At 42.4% G+C, this 18,118-nt stretch overlaps 1 protein-coding gene across 1 annotated transcript; it reads right to left on the reverse strand.

Annotated features, from left to right (window-relative positions):
• Positions 1–2,850: 2,850 nt before the first annotated feature.
• LOC136178541 (gastrula zinc finger protein XlCGF57.1-like) lies at positions 2,851–7,380 on the reverse strand. The gene is made up of 2 exons (XM_065952464.1): positions 7,082–7,380; positions 2,851–4,789 (listed from the first exon to the last, which is right to left on the reverse strand). Exons 1-2 carry the CDS (start codon positions 7,248–7,250, stop codon positions 3,558–3,560), a joined length of 1,401 nt encoding a protein of 466 aa, XP_065808536.1. The 5' UTR covers positions 7,251–7,380; the 3' UTR covers positions 2,851–3,557.
• Positions 7,381–18,118: the final 10,738 nt, after the last annotated feature.

Genomic DNA, 18,118 nt, shown 5'->3' on the forward strand with positions numbered 1-18,118 from the left:
ACCCATTCCTCCATCTCCAAGTTCTCCTCGATCGTCTTCAGGATGTCTAAACTGATCGCGGTGCTGTGGGGGACGCACTGAGGAGAAACACAGACGAGCTCTGATGGAACAAACACCACATGACTTCAAATAACACGTGAACTTTATCATTCATGTGGAGGCAGAGCAATAACATAGAACACCTTGTTCTGGCTTCTGGCCTTACAATAAACTACAAATACACCAGCTGGTACCAGGAGATACGTTTTAAATAATTCACTACACATGAAATAAAACAGCAGCTTTGGTTTGAATATCACTTCAGAGAACATGTGTCTCTGAGTCTATACGCACGCCGTGTGTTTGTCAGGAGACTTCTCAGAAAACATATTTATATTTTCATTTCATTGTACAGTGTTCACCTTTGTTATTTTTTGTATTATATCTTTGCTTTAATACAGTGTATAGCTTCTGTACAGTTTATTTAAGCAAATGTACCCTCTTTAATGAGTTGCATTTTGTACTTTTCAAGCTCTAGTTTTCTTTTTTTGTTTCAAATGTTAAACCTGCATCAACAAAACGAGGTGTAATGCCTGCCCCTAAAAAAAATAGCTTTCATAGGATTGTTACTCATACACTGAAGCCATTGTCAAAATCCCAAATCAAGTCTGCCACTGATTAAATACCAAGTTTAAAAACCAACTTAACCAAACGTCTCAGAAAATGTAATGTAACAAGGTAATCAGTCCAACAAACAAAGAAAATATGCTGCTTTACTTTACAAGCTTTATGGAGACACCCCAACACCTACACTAATAACTAACTCACCTAAGCCTCACTTCTTCAATGGCTTGTCGAGCTCGAGGCGTCTCCCAAACTCGGACACCATCCCTGAAGACCACTGACCGAGTCACCTGAAACACACCGAATTTGGTGCACCCCCTCCCCAGAGTTACCACCAAAAATAAAAATGGCAAAATAACAAAGTGGCAAGTCCTGCTTGCCTGGCGGCTTGCTGATCAGGGTGCTCAAAAATAAAACTCTTGTCAAACAAACCTTGTTACACCATTGTAATTTTAAATATCAATTAATCAAAATGACGGTCAAACTAACAAGTACAACTAATGCTCTGAAGAAAGTCAAATCTTTAAATCTTCAAACAAATTGTACCAGTAACAAGTCAGAGAGGTTACTTACCACTCTGCACAGATCAAGTTCCAAACAAACTACACAAACAATCTGATACACAACTAATTAGATTTACAACTACCAAGTATCAAGCCAAATCCAAGTTCAGAAGTCAGACAAGCCCCCATTTTCTCACAACCCAGGAAAATCCTCCTAATCAAAGAATGTGCAAACTGTAAATCAGTGGTGATTGTAATGGTGAATGTGTGTAGTGTTGACGAGAGAGAGACAGAGGCTGTATCTGAATTGCCAAGTACATACTCAATCTTTCAGTAGACAGTACCTACTATCCATGCTGTATACTGTTAGTACCTACTATTCAGTAGGCGCGCACAGTAGGAAGATATTTGTTCCTACTTCTTCTGATTCATTCAGTAAAGAAGTGACATCATTTACGTGTCCCGAACCGGCCGCATTCACCTGTTTTCTTTGATTTTTTTGTTTAGCGTTATTCAAGAAGAGTAATGCACATATACAGTCAGGTAAACAAAAAACAATATTACAATGTAAATCAAGTAAAAGGCAGATTAAATAACTAAATAACATACAGTACATAAAGAAAAGAACAAATGAAAGACAGTAATATACAGAATATAAAATAAACCAATAAAGACGCATTTAAAGAGTTAAATCATTATTTAAATAGAGGGGGAAAGGTTTTATAATAATGCAGACATTTGTTATATTTTCTGTTGTTAATTAAAAGTAGTGATTTCAGACGGGACTTTAACTCTAGATTAAAAATTGATTAAATTAATCCACGCTCGTTTGTTTTGATTTGGAGGCAGACGTGAAGTGACGATTTACGTTTAGTTTCGCACAGCATTGTGGGTAAAATACAATTCATTTCCTGAAAGCACGCATCCGATCCATATTGTATAAACCCCGGAAATTAGTATCCATACTGAAATGTTCAGTATACTGAAGTTAACCCAAACAATGCATACTGAATGACCACGAAAGTTCAGTATACTGAAACTCCTACTAAAAAGTACTGCCTACTGAACTGTGGCTATTCGGAAAGGGCCCGAGAATAAGAAGCCACTTTAAATACTGAGGCCCTGTGTGCCCAGGTGCACAACATCAAATGAAGTGGCTCTGCCCCTCTTTACCTGAAGGCAACCTGAGTGGGGAGAAACACAAGGCAGCAGAAAGAGCACTGACTGGGTGTGTGGTTATGGTGCACCACAAAGAGTGCACAGTGATCTGGGTCGGAACTTTGAGTCAGAGGTGTTCCAGAAAATGGGCTCACTGTTATTGAGAAAATGCACAACACACCTTTTCGACCACAGTCTGATGGACCGGTAGAAAGATTTAACTCCACCCTGCAGAAGATTCTGGCCAAAACAGCCGAGCGCTGACACGGGGACCTTAGGATCCCCTACGCTGTCATGGCTTACAGAGCAACCAGGCACAGCGCTACCAGTTTCACACCCAACTTCATGATGTTCAGCCGTGAAGTTAGTGAACCGGGGGACCTGGTATCTGGCCTGCCCACCGACCCTTAAACAGCTCCTTCTTCCCCTGAGTATGTCCAGCAAACTCCGGGAAAGTCAGAGTGGAGTTGGATCATCGGATTGCCAGAGATGCACTGGGGGAGTCAGTGAAGCAGCAAAAAGGAAGCCAAAGAGAGAAATGATAACAGAACAAATATACACACAATTGAAGTGTTTTTTCCACATACCATTTAATTATACACACTGAAGGCTATAATGCATTTCTATTGTTTCTTCTAACAATATGTTGAGTAAATCCAGAATGCCAGATGACATCTACAAGTGTTGTCATTCAGTTTGGGATCAAAGGCTGCAGCAGTTAGGTGCCCAGTGGCCTCTGCACTCTTAATTAATCCTGTGCATGTTCAGGTGTCATTGAGATTTTCTTTATTTTGTATTCTGACTGCAGGATTCTTATTAAGGGTTAAAGGTTTTCAGTTAAATAAACATGGACCTGATCTGACTGTGGTCGCTCTGCATCAGGATCTGCTGAGTTCCTTTTCTTTACCAAAGAGACTTTAGGCACTCGACACAAAATAACACAAGTAGATGAAAGTCTTTCTCACTCTACATCAGTTTATTTATTACAAGGTGACACGTGAGCTGTCTGAAGAACTTCTGCTAACCAACACAGAGGCATCCAAGGAAACAGAGTGACAGAAAGAAGAAGATATCAGGAGAGAAGAAGAATCCTTACACTGTAACTGTTTCATATAAACACTTTAAATTCAAACGTCATAGCTGATCCCAACTTACTGGTTCATATGTCAGCAACAAAACATCAATGTCAGAAAAGTAGAGACAGATTTATGTCTTTTATCTCTTTTTTGTCTTATATACACATTAGTGATGTGAAGTTGGAATCCTTTGGATCAGTTTTACCATTGCACAGAATTAGCATTTCTCTCCTGTGTGAATCATCATGTGTGTGGTCAGAGTCTCTTTCTGGTTAAACCTTTTACCACACTCGGAGCAGCTGAAGGGTTTCTCTCCTGTATGAACTAACATGTGTTTTGTCAGACTTCCTCTTAAGGTAAAACTTTTACTGCAAACAGAGCAGCTGAAGGGTTTCTCTCCTGTATGGACTAACATGTGTGTGATCAGATTTTGTCCTAGGGTAAAACTTTTACTGCAAACAGAGCAGCTGAAGGGTTTCTCTCCTGTATGAACTAACATGTGTCTGGTCAGAGTCTCTTTCCGGTTAAACCTTTTACCACACTCAGAGCAGCTGAAGGCTTTCTCTCCTGTATGAACTAACATGTGTGTGGTCAGACTTTGTCTAAGGGTAAAGCTTTTACTGCAAACAGAGCAGCTGAAGGGTTTCTCTCCTGTATGAACTAACATGTGTGTGGTCAGATTTCCTATTCGGGTAAAGCTTTTACTGCAAACAGAGCAGCTGAAGGGTTTCTCTCCTGTATGAACTAACATGTGTCTGGTCAGATTTCCTCTTAAGTTAAAGCTTTTACTGCAAAGAGAGCAGCTGAAGGGTTTCTCTCCTGTATGAACTAACATGTGTGTGGTCAGATTTCCTCTTAGGGTAAAGCTTTTACTGCAAACAGAGCAGCTGAAGGCTTTCTCTCCTGTATGAACTAACATGTGTCTGGTCAGATGCCCTATCTGGTTAAATCTTTTACCACACTCCGAGCAGCTGTGTTGTCTCTTACCAGTCTTTAGTTTCTTATTTTTCAAGTTTAATTCTGACAGATCTTCTCTTGTCTCTTTCCAATCATCACTGTCAACAGTCTCAGGTTCATAAGAGTCTTCAGTCTCGACCTCAGTCTCTGGTTGTAAACGTCTCTCTGGATCTGAGTCTCTCTCTGGTTCTGCTCCTCCACAGTCCTCTCCATCAACTCCTGTTTCCATCTGTTCAGTTTGTCTCTGATGAAGCTGTGAGGACTGAGGTTTCTCTTCATCATCTTCACTCTTCACAGAGACAGGAGTGAAGGGGAACTTGGTGGTATCAGCCTCCTCCAGTCCTTGAAGGTGTTCTTCCTCCTGACTGATCCACAGTTCCTCATGTTCTTCTTTAATGTGTTGGGGCTTAGTGTCCTCCTGGTCCAGAATGTGGCTCCACTCCTGCTGCTCAGGTGGAAGCTCTTCTTTACTCACCAACAGCTGCTGGACATCTGCAGGACACAGTAAACAAACATTAACGGTACTTAAACTGCTTTTTAAATATTAATAAGGGCTGTCAAATGATTTCATTTTTAAAGGCTGAAAATCAATAGTTCACTAGAATTGATCACATTTTAATCATGTTTGGAATTCACTCATTTTGCATTTAAAAAAACGTTTTTAATGCTTTTATTTTGTAATGCCTTAAGCTTAGGTTACTTTACTTCCTCTTCGGATACAAACCTACCTTTATTTTGAAAGAAAATAAGGAACTTGTCTAAGGCTGTGAAGATTGAGGTTTCTCATCATCATTAAGTCCTGGAGAGCGGGCAGCCAAGGTTCGAAACCGACCTGTGGCTCATTTCCAAAACGGCAACAGAAAGGCTGGCGTTATGTAAATGAGCCATGTGCTGCTGATCACTTCCTGATTATGTCAGATACTACCTCTTCACACACCAAAGTGCTGAGCTAGCTCAATCTTTAGGAAAGAATAAGATATGTGTCCAACAGAGAGTTTTTGCAATTAAATTGCAGAAATTGCAACAATTATTTGCATTTTTTTTAATACAAAAAATCAAGACTTTTTTCATTAAACTACGTTCTTACACACACTTTGATGTAGGGATGTAATGATTCACGAGACTGGGTTCGCGATACGATTCTTTCACGATTTATTTTACAAATTGAGACTGAAGAAACATTTTGAAATAACTGAAAAAGATTCCTTTAATTTATTCATGAAAACACCATGGGGGGTGGGGGGCACAGACCCTTAAAGGGATCATGGTGTTCATGTGTTTCTTTGAATAACAGCAGTCAAAACAATTATTTCAACTTTTAACGGTCTGTCTAGCTTAGTTTTTGTTCCTGCAACTCCCTTTTCTGAGCACCCCTGAATGCATCTCTCATTGTCTGAGCACCCCTGAATGCAGCATGGTCACAGCGCATTTTCTGAGTAATGGCAGAGAGAGAGACATGCCCAGAAAAGTCTGAAGTAAGCTAAGCGGCCTACTTTATTTTCTGATGGTTCTTGAGGACTTTTTATTATTGTGCACACCCAGGCCTCCGCTGGTGAAAGTGTGCTCACCTGTGTGTGTGTGTGTAGTGTCTCAGCTACAGACATCACACCCCCAGTCTCTTATTCTCATCTCAGGAGACTTGAATCACGCTTCCCTGTCTGCCACTCTCCCTACTTTCACTCAGTATGTTGACTGCCATACCAGGGACAATAAAACTTTGGACTTACTGTATGCAAACACCAAGGATGCATACAGATCATCACCCCTCCCCCCCTCTGGGCCGCTCAGACCACAACCTGGTGAGACTGCAGCCCATTTACATACCTATGGTGAAAAAACAACCCCCCACAACCAGGTATGTGAAGAAGTGGTCTAAGGAGGCCACTGAGGCGCTGCAGGACTGGAGGACTTTACACACCTTAAAGTTTGGGGATCTGGTAGAATTTAAGACTACACAAATAATGTGTAAAGCAAAAAATAAGCTGCTACCTGTAAACAGACAAAAAGTGTTCAAAGACAGAGAGGGGGGTTATAACTTTAGAGGGAAACTAAACTTGAAACAGCATTATGCTCGGACCAATTTGAAAAGTTCAGAAATGAGGAAGGAGAATGTAAATCTCACAGCTGTTAATGGCGCCTGTTCATTTTGTTCTTTTTTTTTGGTTTGTTTTGTTTTTCTTAATCACTCGATTGGAGTATTTTTTTTTGTATTGTCTGTTTAGTTTATTTGATTGGATTTTGCATTTGTTAATGGTGAAGAATGGGGGTAGGACTTGACAAGCCTAGGCTTCTTCTTATTCCTTTTTGAACGAGTCAAATGTGTATTATATTGAAATTGGCTTTTTATTTTATTTTTATTTTAATAAAATGTGTGTGTGTGTGTGTGACACAGAGAGCAGAGGAGAATTGTAAACGACCATGTAGAGACAGAAATGACATGATGCCGTCGTGTAAAGAAGATAGAATAAACTATCGTTTCTGAAGTGGAGGCTGGCTTGACCGCAGTCTGATGCAGAGGGTGGCCTGAAGTTTGTGTGCCCAAAGATACAATTGAATAGCATATTGTTAAGGTTTCTAAAACGTATCTCCAATAACCAGATCCGTTGCTGGATTCAATAGGTGAAGACTTAAAGAGTCTTTTAGTCCAGTAAACTCAATGATGTTGTTAGCAGGAGCTAGCTGCAGCTAACACTGTGCTGTGTGCGTCTGTGGAAGTTAGCTAAAGGCTCTGCTATCTGAAACATGAGCAGGAAACACGTTTCCAGCAGTGGAAAGAAAACCAACCTGTTCTCTGTAGCTTGATTTCAGGAGTTAAAATCACATCCAGCAGTTTTCTTTGTCGGTGGAGCTCCTCTTCGTATCCACTTGTTGTTCTTTCTTCTGTTATATCTCTGATAACCGCAGCGAGCAGCCGTCGACTGAATAACTCTTTAAGATCCTTAAACCCGGCCATCTTACACACATCCAAGAGTCACAGAGGGGAAACTCAACTCAGCGCTGACGTCTTTACAACTTTACTCTGATCATCTACTGTTACGTTAGCACCCTAACGATCATTAATAAACACACGGAGAATCACGTGTCTGCTCAGCAGGAACGTTTACTCACAACTTGTGTTACACACTCAATGGTCCGGGTGGAAACAACCCGCTTTAGTTCCCTTTACAGAACACCTCCCCTCCCTTTGACTTGCATTGTAACCACGCGGTTGACCTTTTTCCCGCCACCATATTGCTGTATTTAAAACTCTGGAAACCTATCTTTGTCTGTTTATCCTCATTCACCTCATTGAATAGTGTATGTAACACAGATTATGTCCAATGGGTGGCGCTGCTGTACATAATTATCATTGTCTTAAAACTGTGGAAAATACCGGTAGTGACTCTGCGCTGCACAGCTCCTCAGAAGTCTCACAGAATAAGAGCAAATGTCTGGGTAAAAAATAAAAATATATATATTCACATATCATTTATAGACCCTCTAACAATCATATTTTAGTTGAAGGAAATAAATTTGACAACAAAATATATATCTACGATTCCTCACAAAACATGGTTAACAGCTCGGTTGAGTTGCCAGTCTACGCAAACGGCCTGGCTCAAGTCACTCATTTCTTATTTTGTTCACCTTTTCTAACCATTGCTACTCATTTAATTTGTTGAATAAATTATAAGTTATTTTAACAAGTTCTACTCTCTGTGATGTTTACATATGAAAAAACTAAACATTTTGTTGCAGAAATGAAAGAAATCCATTCATATCCAAAGTAACCCTAAACAGTCAACCAGCTGGTTGACCTGCATATCTGCTTCCTGATTGAGTAATCCGAAAAATATAAACTGAAATGTTGCTTAATGAAGAGGCAGGAACACAATTTTACCAACAAATATTTTTTTGCAAATGGATTTCTTAGTGTGGAAGTCAAAGGGTTAAGTACGCATCCCCACCTGTGACATTTTCCAGCACTCACAGAGGTAGGATAGGATAGGATAGGATAATACTTTATTGATCCCCAGAGGGGAAATTCGGGCGTTGCAGCAGCACAGACAAGTAAACTCAAAATACACATTAAACAGAATAGATAAGATAAATAAAAATAAAAACAGGGGGTATATACAAGTACAAAATGAATGATGAAGTTAACTATGCATGGAAATTGAGACAGTATTTGCAGAGAATGACAAGATAAAGTGACAAGTGATGAATAACGTGACTTGGTATGATAAATAGCAGCAAGTAATGTAAACAGCAGAGACGAGAGGCAGTGTTGTACCACAGTAATGCAGAGTGCAGTTATATAATGTAGTATAGCAGGTTATCCAACACACAATACAAAAAACACAATGTTAGCAAATCTAAACACAATATAATATTAACTACAAAGTAATTAAGTACTAAAAGATATAAAAAATAAGAATGTTCTATATTGGTTGCCAAGCATTTACATTTTGAACCAGACAATATCACATCTGATAAAAATGGGAGATTTATAATTGTCTCAGGGAAACTATTTAATACAAAAGTTATCCTTGCCAATGTCTACGCTCCGAATGCTGATGATGTTAGCTTTTTTGATAGTTTTTTCTCTCTTCTCAATGGCCTAGACACACATTATCTAATACTTGGTGGGGACTTCAACTGCTGGTTGGACCCGACCCTGGATCGCTCTTCCAGCAGACCAGGGGTAGTGAGTAGATCTGCCTCATGTATCCAGTCTTTAATCTCTGAGTTTGGGATTTCAGTTATATTCCTCAACCCTAGAGCGAGACAGTATTCCTTTTTTTCAAATGTCCATCACACTTACTCCAGAATAGACAATATTTTTGTTGACAACAGACTAATTCCTCAGGTCCATTCCTGCACATATCACAGTATCGTCATATCTGATCATGCCCCTGTTGTGATGTCAATGCTATTTCCCAACGCTCCACAGCCTACGAGGGACTGGCGTCTCAACCCAACCCTACTTTCAGACCCCCAGTTTGTTAAATATATAGAAGAACAGATTAGCTTTTTCTTTGAAACTAACTGTACCCCGGATGTCTCTGCTCTTGTGGTCTGGGACGCATTTAAGGCCTACTTAAGAGGACAAATAATAGCATTCACTGCAAATAAGAAAAGACAGTCTCAGAAGGACCAACTGGAATTGATATCTAAAATCCAAGAAACTGATCGACAATATGCACTTAACCGAACTCCAGAACTATATAACCAACGATTGGAACTGAAAACTAAGTTTAACCTTCTCACCACTTACCAAACGGAAAATCTCTGGTTAAAAAGTAAAAGCACCTACTATGAACATAGTGAAAAAACTGGGAAATTGCTGGCTAATCAACTAAAGGGACTAAGGGCTAAACAACTTATAACAAGTATTCACACAGACAGTGGTGATACCACTCTAGACCCCACTAAGATAAATGATACCTTTAAAGGTTTTTACTCCCAACTGTATACCTCACAATTTAATGGTGACGATGCCGCTATTAAGGCCTTTCTTGACCCTTTGTCCACCCCAACCATTCCGCCAGAGTTGGTGGAGAAAATGGAGGCTCCTCTGTCTCAGGCGGAGATAGCCCTGGCTATATCATCCATGCAATCCGGGAAGTCCCCTGGCCCTGACGGCTTCCCAGCTGAATTTTTCAAGAAATTTTCAACACTCCTCTCTCCACGCCTTGCTACTGTCTTTTTTGAGTCTCTTAGGCGAGGCTCACTTCCTCAGTCGATGAATGAGGCTCGTATAACTCTTATAGCTAAAAAGGGTAAGGATCCCACATACTGTGCCTCGTACAGGCCAATCTCCCTGCTCAACACAGATGCAAAAGTCCTCGCTAAGACACTAGCACACAGGTTGGAGGAAGTTACCCCCTTAATAATAGCGCAGGGTCAGACTGGCTTTATAAAGAACCGACACTCCTTCTTCAATGTCCGACATTTATTTAACATTCTATACTCAAGCTCTAGTAATGTCCCCGAATGTGTCGTGACACTAGATGCAGAGAAGGCGTTTGATCGCGCTGAGTGGAAATATTTGTTTAAAGTTCTGGAAAATTTTGGATTAGGTCCGTTACCTATAGCCTCGATTAAATTATTGTATGCTTCTCCCATTGCTAAAGTTCAAACAAACAGCACAATCTCTCAGCCCTTCGCACTGGGTCGTGGAACCCGCCAGGGTTGCCCACTGAGCCCGAATCTCTTTGATCTAGCGATTGAACCGCTCGCAATGGCTCTTCAGAACAGCCAGGGTGTCTCTGGTATTTGGAGAGGGGGTACAGAGCATAGGGTGTCTTTATATGCAGATGGTCTCCTATTATATGTTTCAGACCCAAATACCTCGCTTCCAGCAGCTCTCTCCCTGCTTGAGCAATTTGGATCTATATCTGGATACAAGATCAATATGCACAAGAGCGAACTGTTTCCAATTAACAGACAGGCGTTTGACTTAGACTACAGTGGCATTCCATTCCAAATTGAAGAGAGACAATTTACCTATTTGGGAGTGGTTGCTACCCGACAATTTAAGAACATTTTGAAAGACAATTTTATAACCTTGTTAAACCAGGTCAGAACATCACTATCAAAGTGGTCCCCCCTCGCATTATCGCTCGCTGGGCGAATAAACTCCATAAAAATGAATGTTCTCCCAAAATTTACATATTTGTTTCAGTGTGTCCCAGTACTTGTTCCAAAATCGTTTTTTGTTTCATTGGATTCCATTATCTCCTCATATATATGGCAGGGCAAGAGGCCTCGAATTAGCAAAGCTCTGCTTCAGAGACCCAAAAGGGATGGAGGTATGGGGCTCCCTGATTTCCGTCACTACTAGTGGGCTACCAATATTCGTTGTATTGCTTTTTGGACTCGCTTTTATCTCCAGTCCGACGGTCCAGACTGGACATCCCTGGAGCTAAATTCATGCCGATTCATCTCCCTCCCTGTACTCCTCGGTGCGCCGCTTGACTGCCCCTTACCAAAATCACTGGATAATCCAGTGGTACGTCATACCCTTCGGGTGTGGACCCAATTTAGGAGATCCTTTCGATACGAATTCTTTTCCCTTCTGAGTCCGATTGCCTCAAATCATCTCTTCACCCCCTCGCGCTCTGACTCAACTTTTCGGACTTGGCATGAAAGGGGCATCAGATCGTTTGCGGACTTGTTTGAAGACGGTTGTTTTGTTTCCTTTAATCAATTGACTGAGAAATACAATTTACCCAAAACGCACTTCTTTCGGTATTTACAGGTCAGACAGTATGTTCGTTCGCACGTGCCTTGTTTCCCTTCAGTACCCATAGCTAACCCAATAGATACCTTTCTTTCCTTTGACCCACTGTCTAGAGGTGCGCTGTCCAAGTTACACAATATCATTTTGATGCTGATATGTTCACCACTGGACAAGATTAAGACGGCCTGGGAACAGGACTTGGGACATATCTCTGATGACCAATGGGATTCCATTCTTTTATCAATACATAAATCCTCAATCTGTGCTAGACACTGTCTACTTCAATTTAAGGTGGTCCACAGGGCTCACACGTCCAAGGTTAAGCTGTCCAGCATGTACCCCGATATAACTCCCACCTGTGACAAATGCAATTTGGGTGGCAGTAGCTCAGTCTGGGCGGCAGTAGCTCAGTCTGTAGGGACTTGGGTTGGGAACCGGAGGGTCGCCGGCTCAAGTCCCGGTGCGGACCAAATATGGAAGTTGGTCTGGCAGCTGGAGAGGTACCAGATCACTTCACTCAGCTCCGTCACTCTGACATCTCTCCATTAGTGCATGTCCATAGGATCCTGTTTCTGCATGTGTGTGTTCATGACCTACAGAGTGTAAAAACTAATATTTCCCTTTGCAGGGATCAATAAAAGTAAATCTTAAATCTTAATCTTAATTATATTGATGCTACCCTGATACATATGTATTGGCTATGTCCCAAATTGCAGAAATTCTAGCATGACATTTTTCATACTTTATCTACAATATTAAAGAAAAATATAAGCCTTAGCCCTACCCTTGCCCTGTTTGGTGTTGCTAGGGGAGATAACCCCCACCTGACTTCTACAGAACACCGCATGGTCGCTTTTGCCTTGCTCTTGGCCAGACGTGCAATCCTGCTGAAATGGAAGAGTGCTGCCCTGTCCACACTTGACCAGTGGCGTCAGGATGTAATGTCCTGTCTCAAACTTGAGATGTTACGTTTTTCTCTCAGAAGCTTGAGGAAGAAATTCTATGAGACATGGGAACCTTTCTTAACTTACTTTCATAACACTCAAACTAAATCATCATGAGATGAGCTTTGATCCGGCCCTTGACATAAAAAATAAGATCTGACTCTGTGTGGTGAGCCTTCATTTTTTAAGGACAGCTGGGGATGGGAGGGTGGGAAGGGCTATTGCACTTTATCAGGTATTACTGTCACTGCCACAGTGACAAGTCTTACTTGTTCTGCACATTTCTATACCATTTGTGGCATTGTGGAATATTACTGGCCAACCCTGGTGTTTTCTATGTTTCATTATTATTATTATTATTTTTGTATTTTGTGTTTATATGATGAAAACTCAATCAAGATATTTGAAATATAAGAAATAACAATGTGAATATATACAACCAGGATTTAACTAAGCATTACTAGTCTTAAATAGGAAGATTAAATATGGAAGATTGAATGTAAATGTGCAAAAACAGAGTCGGAAATGGTTGTAAATTAAATATGAAAGATTAAATGTAAATGTGCAAAAACAGAGTTGGAAATGGTTGTAAATTAAATATGAAAGATTAAATGTAAATGTGCAAAAACAGAGTTGGAAATGGACAGTATTGACATAAGTTAAAGTGCATGAGTGTCCAGAACAGATTACAGTATGGAGAGACAGATATTATCATGATGACAGTTCTCTGCTCGCATGAGGTGAACTGTTGTACAGAGTTATGGCCTTCGGTAAGAAAGATTTCTTGTATCTGTCCTTGTGACAGCGAAGTTGGATCAGTCTGTTAGAGAAGCTGCTCCGCTGTTTGTCCAGTAGGGTGTGCAGAGGGTGATCAGGATTATCCATAATGGATAACAGTTTGTTTAGAGTCCTCCTCTCTGTCACCACTACAAAAGAGTCCAGCTTGCAGCCTATCACAGAGCAGACCTTCTTAATAAGTTTGTCCAGTCTCTTAGTGTCACCAGCTCCAATGCTGCTCCCCCAGCAGACCACAGCAGAGAACAGTGCACTGGCCACAACAGACTGATAGAAGATCTCCAACATCTTGCTGCACACGTTGAAGGATCTCAGCTTCCTCAGAAAGTAGAGTCGGCTCATCCCCTGTTCTTGTACACAGCCTGAGTGTTGGCCTTCCAGTTCAGTTTGTTGTCTATGTTGACACCCAGGTACTTGTACTCCTCCACCACAGACACATCCTCTCCCAGGATGCACAGCGGTGGTAGCTCTCTCCTCTTCCTTCTGAAGTCGATCACCATCTCCCTGGTCTTATCCAAGTTCAGAATCAGGTGATTTCTTCCTGTCCACTCCACAAAGTAATCCACCAGCTCTCTGTACTCCCCCTCTTGCCCATCACTTATACACCCCACCACCGCAGAGTCATCAGAAAACTTCTGCAAGTGGCAAGACCTGGAGTTGTAATGAAAGTCAGAGGTGTACAAGGTGAAAAGGAAAGGAGACAGCACAGTCCCTGTGGAGCTCCTGTACTACTCTCCACCATTCCAGCCTGAACACTGCCAAGTCGGACAAACTGTGGTCTGTCTGTCAGGTAGTCAGTAATCCAGGAGGTGATGGACGAGTCCACACCCATCAACTGCAGCTTCTCTTCCAGCAGTTGTGGCTGGATGGTGTTTAATGCACTGGAGAAATCAAAAAAGGTGATTCTCACAGTGCAGCCGTTTCCCTCCAGATGTGAGTGAGCACGCTGCAGCAGGTAGATGATGGCATCGTCCACTCCCGGGTGTGGCTGGGAGGCAAATTGTTGAGGGTCAAGGGATGGTTTCACCTGCGGCCTGAGGTGGGTCAAGACGAGCCTCTCCAACACTTTCATCACATGAGATGTGAGAGCCACTGGTCGATAGTCCCTGAGGTCAGATGGTGTCGTCTTCTTTGGGACCGGGACCAAGCAGGACGTTTTCCACAGCACCGGTATCCTCTCCTGGCTCAGACTCAGGTTGAAGAGGTGTTGCAGAATCTCAGACAGCTGGCTGGCGCAGGTCTTCAGAACCCTTGGGCTGATGCCGTCCGGGCCTGGAGCCTTGCTAATGTTTAGTTTCTCCAGCTGTCTCTTCACCTGCCCAGTTGTAAGAGTCAGGGGGAGTTGGAGCAATTCACCTCAGAGGGGGAAGTGCATTCCTGTGGTGCGGGGCCAGAGTCCAAAGAGTTCACCATGGGGAGTTGGGGGGGAAGGAGAAAATACAAAGGGAGGCTGTAAGGTGTGAAGTACAGGGGTGTTGTTTGAGGTGGGTTGGGGGGAGGGAGAAAATACAGGGTGGGGGGGGGGGGGGGGTGCAGTGAGGTGTGAAGTTGTTAGGAAAACAGCGTACAGTCCGGGCCGGTAAAGCAGTGTTTTCACAGAATTTAATGTATTCTGTGATGCAGTCAGTCATGCTGTTAATGTCCTGTCCATGTGGCTCGCAGAGTACATCCCAGTATGTGGACTAAAAGCAGTCCTGCAGTGCCTCATTGCTCTCCTGTGTCCACCTCCTATCAGTCCTTGTGGTCAAAGGCTGTCTTTGGACCAGGGGGATATACTCTGGTGTCAGTAGGACCAGGTTGTGGTCTGATTTGCCCATGCTTAGTTTGAAGCTGTGAAACAGTAGAGTGAAGTGCATCACTCGCAGACTCGGCATCAGCTGACGGTGGGATGTAAACAGCTATAACAATGGCGTACGTGAGTTCCTTGGGCAGGTAATATGGGCGCATTCCAGCAGCTAACAGTTCAATGTCCGGGCTGCAGAGACGTTCCTTCACACTAACATGGCCAGGATTACACCATCTCTCACTCACATACAGTGCAATCCCTCCACCTTTCTTCTTACCGCTCTTAATAACGTCCCTGTCCCCCCGAAAACTCCTGAAGCCGGGTACCGCCACGCTGTGGTCCGGGATGTCCGAGTGCTGCCATGTCTCCGTGAAGCACATAATACTGCACTGGCAGTATTCCCACTGGTGCTGAACAAGCGCGTCGAGTTTGTCCGTCTTATTGCCCAAAGACCTCCCGTTCTAGGCTTATGTTTTTTCTTCTTAGCTCATCTCTTAGCTCCAGCTCTACAACCCCGGCGTCGCCTCCTCAGCTCCCCCGGAAATACAGGCCTTGCTCCGGGCAGTAGCACCTTGGAGAGCGCCATCAGCTGATCACGTGTGTACACAATGCCCTCACTCAGCTGTGCGCTGCTCTCCGTTACATAGAGTGTCCAAAGTAACAGAAAAACAGTGCAAAAAGTTCCAAGAGCAAAAGTAGCCATTTCCACACAATAGGTTAAACTAATACTCAAAAAACACACAATAAAAACAAATAATAACTAATCAAAAAATACGATATAACGACACGGACAACGGGAGCTGCTACAACCGGCGGCCACATCACACAGCGACGGAAGCGGAAGAAATTGTCAATCATTCAGCAAAGCAGGTGGATGGGCATTACAGCCTGAAAATGCCTTTTAGGAAAGAGCAGCCCATGCTTCCAAATAATCTATTGGTGGCCAAGCAAAGGATTCTTGGGCTCACAAAAAGTTTTGAGAAAGATGAACAGTTTCATCAGGAGTACGCAAACTTCTTCAATGACGTCATTGGTAAAAGATATGCAGAGAAAATCCCTCAACATCAGATGGACTGTGAAGAAGGAAAAGTCTGGTATATCCCCCATCATGGTGTTTACCATCCCAGGAAGAATAATTTGCGGGACCAGTGAAACAGGACCAGTATGCAAAAAGAAGGTGGAGACAGGTTCAATACATCTGGGATCTGTTCTGGAAGCGGTGGGTTCAGGAGTGCCTCCCTCTGCTTCAAGAACGGCAAAAGTGGAACAGAGAAAGGAGGAGTCTTGTGCCTGGAGACATTGTCATTGTCATGGATTCAACTGCCCCTCGTGGCTCTTGGCTGCTCGGCCGAGTGATCGAAAAACATTTCCTGACAAACATGGTGTTGTTCGGTCTGTTCGCCTTAAAACAAAGTCTAATGTGTTAGAAAGACCAGTCACCAAACTTTGTCTATTGAATGCAGCTGAAGATGTTTAATGATAATGCATTAATGGCATTGTTTTTGTTTGTGGCTCTTTGTTTGTATTTTGTGAATTGTTAGCTCCACTTGTCACTAACAATTAGGGACCGGAGTGTAAGAGCCATATTCATGTTTTTGGGTCAAGCTGTAAATCATTTTCACTATTGTGCCACTGGGTGTCGCTGTCCTATTGTTTAAGTCACAGGTATATATGTACGTCACTTGTCAAGGTACGGGAGGTGTTTGACCCCGGAAGGGCTTATGGTTTTTGACCGCTGAGGCGGCAGGCGGCATGGAGAAACTGCAGCTGTATTGTTTGTTTGTTTGTTTGTTTAGTTCAAAAGAATGGAAACTGATGGACGCTGTATTCACTTCATGGTGCTGCAATAAATGGATTGTATTATGCTGCAAACCAAAGACACGACTGCAGAAATCTTATTGATCGACAAACAGCAAACGGGATCGTATTGACCTACGACAGTACGGCGCGTCAGCCAGGTCACTCCTGGGAGTCAAAACAAAACGGCAGCTTTAGTATTAGACTAAGCTTCTATAGTGTCCCTCGTGTATGTTTTGTTTCGAGTGGGCGCGAGCCGTCGGCAGGTTTCACCCATTCCTCCATCTCCAAGTTCTCCTCGATTGTCTTCAGGACGTCTAAACTGATCGCGGTGCTGTGGGGGACGCACTGAGGAGAAACACAGACGAGCTCTGATGGAACAAACACCACATGACTTCAAATAACACGTGAACTTTATCATTCATGTGGAGGCAGAGCAATAACATAGAACACCTTGTTCTGGCTTCTGGCCTTACAATAAACTACAAATACACCAGCTGGTACCAGGAGATACGTTTTAAATAATTCACTACACATGAAATAAAACAGCAGCTTTGGTTTGAGCATCACTTCAGAGAACATGCGTCTCTGAGTCTATACGCACGCCGTGTGTTTGTCAGGAGACTTCTCAGAAAACATATTTATATTTTCATTTCATTGTACAGTGTTCCCCTTTGTTATTTTTTGTATTATATCTTTGCTTTAATACAGTGTATAGCTTCTGTACAGTTTATTTAAGCAAATTTACCCTCTTTAATGAGTTGCATTTCGTACTTTTCAAGCTCTATTTTTTTTTTTTGTTTCAAATGTTAAACCTGCATCAACAAAACGAGGTGTAATGCCTGCCCCTAAAAAAATTAGCTTTCATAGGATTGTTACTCATACACAGAAACCATTGTCAAAATTCCAAGTCAAGTCTGCCACTGATTAAATACCAAGTTTAAAAACCAACTTAACCAAACGTCTCAGAAAATGTAATGTAACAAGGTAATCAGTCGAACAAACAAAGAAAATATGCTGCTTTACTTTACAAGCTTTATGGAGACACCCCAACACCTACACTAATAACTAACTCACCTAAGCCTCACTTCTTCAATGGCTTGTCGAGCTCGAGGCGTCTCCCAAACTCGGACACCATCCCAGAAGACCACTGACCTAGTCACCTGAAACACACCGAATTTGGTGCACCCCCTCCCCAGAGTTACCACCAAAAATAAAAAAGGCAAAATAACAAAGTGGCAAGTCCTGCTTGCCTGGCGGCTTGCTGATCAGGG

The sequence above is a fragment of the Labrus bergylta genome, chromosome 3, assembly GCF_963930695.1.
Source record: "Labrus bergylta chromosome 3, fLabBer1.1, whole genome shotgun sequence".
Lineage (NCBI taxonomy): Eukaryota > Metazoa > Chordata > Actinopteri > Labriformes > Labridae > Labrus > Labrus bergylta.

Coding starts and splice junctions, on each gene's coding strand:
- LOC136178541 (XM_065952464.1), bottom strand. CDS start 7,250: ATGGCCGGGTTTAAGGATCTTAAAGAGTTATTCAGTCGACGGCTGCTC. Junction 4,790..7,081: donor AATCAAGCTACAGAGAACAG/GTTGGTTTTCTT, acceptor TGTGTCCTGCAG/ATGTCCAGCAGCTGTTGGTG.